General features: G+C 52.4%; 1 protein-coding gene across 5 annotated transcripts in view; it reads right to left on the bottom strand.

Moving 5' to 3' along the window:
* The window catches only part of LOC122245833 (latrophilin Cirl), a 397,558-nt gene that overhangs the window by 1,241 nt on the left and 391,317 nt on the right, over positions 1–5,000 (bottom strand). For 4 of the 5 annotated variants that reach the window (XM_086530926.1, XM_086530928.1, XM_086530927.1 and 1 more), the window contains 2 exons: positions 3,427–3,759; positions 1–2,654 (listed from right to left, as the gene is read on the bottom strand). The exon at positions 1–2,654 is cut by the window's left edge and continues 1,241 nt beyond it. In XM_086530926.1, the coding sequence (XP_086387052.1) occupies positions 1,449–2,654; positions 3,427–3,759 (1,539 nt within the window). In that variant the 3' untranslated portion in view covers positions 1–1,448. The remainder of the gene's footprint in view (positions 2,655–3,426; positions 3,760–5,000) is intronic. The other variant, XM_086530929.1, reaches the window with a different exon arrangement.

Genomic DNA, 5,000 nt, shown 5'->3' with positions numbered 1-5,000 from the left:
TTATCTTTCATGTTTTATTTAACAATCTCTCTCTCTCTCACTTTTTTTTCTCTCTCTTTCACTCAATCATTCACTTAAGCTCTCAGATGCTGAGGATTTCAACATCATGTTTTTTTTCTCTCTCTCTCTTTCTCTCACTCATTATCACACACACACACTACCTCTCCTCTCCTTCTCTCTCACTCTCTCACACCTCTTTTTATCCTCTCTCCACTCCGCCTTACAACCATTTTAGCAATATCTACATTTTTATATTCTCTCTACAAGGAGGTCCCCCTTTCTCTGAGCCTAGAAAATCCATTTCACTTATATTTTTTTTATTTTTTTATTTATTTAAATCGCCGGTCAAATAGAGCTTCCTAAGTCTGAACTTGGGTTACTTGATCCTAAGAACTTCCTGAAACAAAGCAGACAAAAAAAAAGAACAAAAAAAAAAATATGCAAATCAAATGCAAAAAAAGTGTCTCTTAAGCCGCATCTGATATCCTGTAATGCTTGAAGGAAACACTCCATAGATCGATTCCAATGGTCACAAAAAACAGAATTCTCCTTAATGTTCATTATGTGTCCTTAATGTGACTATCTACAAAGTATTTTGCAGTTTTTTTTTTTTTTTTTAATGGGAATATTTTTTTTTTCATTATCATTGTCATCACCAACATCATATCAGTCACCATCATCATCCAAAATATTGTGCAATAAATATGTTCACACGCGTCGGGGCTGCTGCTGTTGTTGCTTCAGTCAGTCAGCTGAGTTCGTGCAGCAGTGCGCAATGGTCACATCAGCAGGAGGAGCTTGAGTGCCGAGAATTAATGGAAAAAAATGCAAGCAAAAAATACTCGTTTACATCACATCCAGACCGTCGTCATCATTTATTCTCCTTCGAAGTTTTTTTTTTTTCTTCTTCTTCTTTTATATTTCATTAAACTCGATTTCGGAAAGTCTCGCTTTCATAGATATCTCCCCCTAAAAGCCTTTTTTTTTTTTTTTTAGTTTTCAAAGGGATTCCGGTTCTAGCACACACGTACTGTCTCCCGTGTTATTTTGTAGTTCACGTTTCCACTTGAGGAAGGAAGTAGGACCACCTTTGATTCTGGCAATTGGATAAGGATTAGTCTTGAAGGATGGACACAGCAGCTGTGTTCCTCCTCCTGCTAGAGACCTGACTAGGATGACAGCCGACTGGCACTCCTCTCTCACTCCCACTGAGGACAAGCCGTGTCAGAGGGACACTTTTTGTCCTCGTCACTTAGCGAAAGGCTCGCCGTCCGTCCACTTGCTTTCCTTCGCGTCGTCCGTGTCTAAACAACAGAGATTAATGATTATCGTGAGTTTACTTTACACTTTTTCGCACACTCGCATACCTACATTCATAAAGCGTAAAGGCCTTTAATGGGTTTAAAGCACTATACACGTATGTACACAACTAGGACTGTACACGGCTCCTAACAGTGGCTGTAGGTGGGCGGCTGGGGGTGGCGCTCCACCTGCGTCGTCGCGCCCGCGTTCTCGTGGATGGGCGCCAGGGGCGGCTTCAGCTTGCACACCACCTGCTCGCCGCTCAGCACCGCCACCGTCATCTCGCCCAGCTGCTGCAGCTGCTGCAGGTCGCGGTGCCGCTGAGCCGCCTCCCAGTTGCGCAGGTTGGGCTCGCTGAGCGGGTGCACCACGGGCAGCGGGTGCCCCAGCGCCGACAGCACCGCCGGGCTGTACTGGGGCATCGCCTCCAGCATGTCCCTGTCGCCGTCCACCAGGCGCTGGCCGCCGGGGACCGCGTGCGCCGCGTGCGCCGCCGCCGCCGCCGCAGCCTCCATGTACTGGTGGCCGCTGATGTGGCCGTTGCCGGGGGGCAGCGCGTGGGCGGAGGTCACGGCGGGGTGCGACATGGGCAGGATGTGGCCGGGGCTCACCACGGTGTGGTCCATGTGGGGGCCCATGTGGGGGCCCATGTGAGTGCCCATGTGGGGGCCCAGGCGGCCGCCGGGCAGCGTGTGCGAGTCATCGAGGCCGTCGGGGTGGCGCGGGCGGGCCTTGAGGCGCGGGTCGTACTGCGGCAGCGCCTGGTGGTGGTGCGGCGCCGCGTGGCGGTCGGGCACGGTGTAGGGCAGCAGCGGGCGGTGGTCGCCGTACGAGCGGGACGACTGGCGCGAGATGTCCGAGCTGTGGCGGCGCCCGTCCTCGTCGCTCAGGTCGCTCACCTGCAGCTCGGATCGGCCCTCGCGCTCGATCTCCTCGTACACGGGGTCGCTGCCGCCGTCGCCGCCCGCGCCGCGCCCGCCGCCCACCGCGGCGCCGTCGGGGATCTCCGTATACGTGTGGTTCCAGGGCGAGTGCGTGCGGTGTGCCCGGGCGCCGGCGCCCGACGGCAGGCGCAGCGTGGGCGCCTCGCCGCCCAGGCGGTAGTCGGGCAGCAGGGCCTCGGGGCCGGGCGACGGCTGCTCGTGGCCCGCGGCGCCGACTGCGGCGGCGGCTGCGGCGGCGCCCCCGGCCGTCGTGAAGGGGTTGACCAGGTGGTCGGGCGGCAGGTGCGGCGCCACGTTGTTGTTGAGGCGAAGGGCGGCCAGCTTGGCGGCGGGGCCGGCGCGCGGAGAGTCCTCCTGCTCGGAGCCGCCGTGGCCGCTGTCTCGCCCGCACGACTTAAACGAGTACTTCTGCGGGAGGAAACAGGGGCGTTAGCGTGGCCATCGGCCGTGGCAATGGAGATGATAGTGATAACGATGCAAACTGACGTTAAACCTTCTCTCTGTCAATCTCAACAGTACTCATCTTAAGTGAAAAGCAAAATGGTGCTGACAATGCATAACTAGTGCTTATATATATATTTATTAATTCAGCATTACCATTAATCATGCACAGAATCGTGCCTTACTAATCTGCTAATACAACTACTCATGCACAAAAGATAAAGCTAAAACCTTACCCTAGGAAAATAACATGCATTAGCGATCATACTAAAAGATTAGCCTAGCCATGCAAAAGTCAAAACATGCACTAGAAAATGAAAGCTTAGAACCATGCTTCATGCACTACCGGCGTGCTAAAAAATGTTCTTTCAAATCGTCACGCGATCAAATCTTTTTTATCTTACTATCTTGGAAGTGAACTACGATAAAACTCATGCGCAAATGGTGCTACGGTCTTCCTGCTGGAAACATCTACACGCAGAGCGTCGCTCAAGCGGTGCTTGCAAACAATCCTTTAAACAAGAGCATTCTAAGCCTCGATACAAGCAATAACTCAAAATAGAAAAAAAAGAAAAACAAGGTCAAATCATGCGCAAGTATCCTAAAAGCCAGCATCGAGGCGCAAGCGGAGGCAGCAAAGAATCCTGCGGAAGACAGGCTCCAGCGCATGGGACGTCAGGCAGGCAGGCAGGCAGGCAGGCACAGGCAGGCAGACGGGCGTGCGGGCGGCGACAGTAACCTCATCTTCGTGGTCGAGCGCTGCGGTGCGGGTGTGCAGGTTGTGGTGGTGGAGGCGAGCCGAGCGGCTGCTGCTGTTCCTCTGGGGGGTGCGCGAGAGCGAGGCCCGGGAGAGGGACCCCCTGCCCAGCGACCCCCTGGAGAGGGAGGCCCTGGACAGCGAGCCCGCCCGCACCGGCCCCGCCCCCATTCCCATTCCCGCTGCCCCCGCTGCCGTTCCCGACGCCCCCGCAGGCAGGTGGGGCAGTCCCGCCCCGGCCTGCGAGGAGGAGGTGGTGGTGCTGTTCTTGCTTCCCCCCCGCGTCCAGCGGCCGGACGTCAGGCGAGGAACCAGCTGAGGGAGACACGGCAGGAGGAACTTCGTTAGTCACACCAGCTGCGGCGGCGGCGGCGGCGCTGGCGCGGCGCTCAAGTCTTGGTCCTGGCTCCGAGCGGATCCTAAGCGTTCTAACTCTCTCTAACTCTGATTCTGACTCTAGGCTATGAGTGAGACTCACTGATATATATACACACATACAAAAACCTAAATGAAAGAAAAAGTGCAAATCTACATTATTTACATATTTCCATGATATATCGTTACTCTTATATTTTTCCTCTTGGATATTTGATAGTAAAAAATCATTCAAGAAAAAATAAATAAATATCGGAGTTAATCTATGAAACTAAAAAAAAAATCGAGAAAAAAAAACTAAAGTAAACTAATAACCTGCACCATTTACGTTAGTATAACCAACAACAACAACAAAAAAAGAGTAACTACTCAAAACAAAAACACAAAACAGGGGAGGATTGTGTTTGCATTGCCAGGGAAGGAGGTCACCAGAGAGCCCGAAAGGTTAATCAAAAAAGGATCAAGGATGGGAGGTGATGGTGGTGTTGTCATCAAGGGGGTTGTTATTTAGAGAGACCAGCCATGCCCCGATGCCGAAGATGCCCCGCTGCCCCGCTAGTGCTAGTTAAATAGCCCACACCGGTGCTCAGAGGGACGATATGGTGCCAGGCGCTCTCGCATGGCACTCACGCTCTTTCATGGCACTGTTATATGGCACTCTCATGACAGGCAGGCAGGCAAGCAGGTTACTATTTTCCTGAAGGCACACAGATTTCGTTTCGTTATAAGGTAGCCACAAGCCTTTCGTTATGGGCGCTAGAGACGGAGACGGAGGTGGTCGGCCGGTTTTTTTAGGTTAATTCTTTCGTGTTTTTCTTTCTTTCTCGTTTTTTCCCTTTTTTTCCCCCTTTTTTTGAGGTGGAGGGGAGGGGGTTATATATGAAGAATAGGGGGTGTAGATAAAGAAAAAAAAAAAAGGAAAACGGAGCGAAATAGAAAGAGAAAAAAGAAAGAAGAAAAAACGACAGAGGAAAAAGGAAAAAAGGAAAAAGGAGGAAGAGGAGAAGGAAGAGAAACAACTCTGAGATCACATCCCGCCGGCAATCAGCATTACGCCGCTACATTAAGTTTCTCTCCGGTCGCGAGCGGGAAAATTACCGTAGGGAGGAGGAGGAGGAGGAGGAGGAGGAGGAGGAGGAGGAGGAGGAGGAGGAGGAGGGGGGGAGGAGGAGGAGGAGGAG

The sequence above is a fragment of the Penaeus japonicus genome, unplaced genomic scaffold, assembly GCF_977035675.1.
Source record: "Penaeus japonicus unplaced genomic scaffold, GWHDUDI00000001_assembly GWHDUDI00000034, whole genome shotgun sequence".
Classification (NCBI taxonomy): domain Eukaryota; kingdom Metazoa; phylum Arthropoda; class Malacostraca; order Decapoda; family Penaeidae; genus Penaeus; species Penaeus japonicus.
This window is presented reverse-complemented; position numbering and strand designations above follow the sequence as displayed.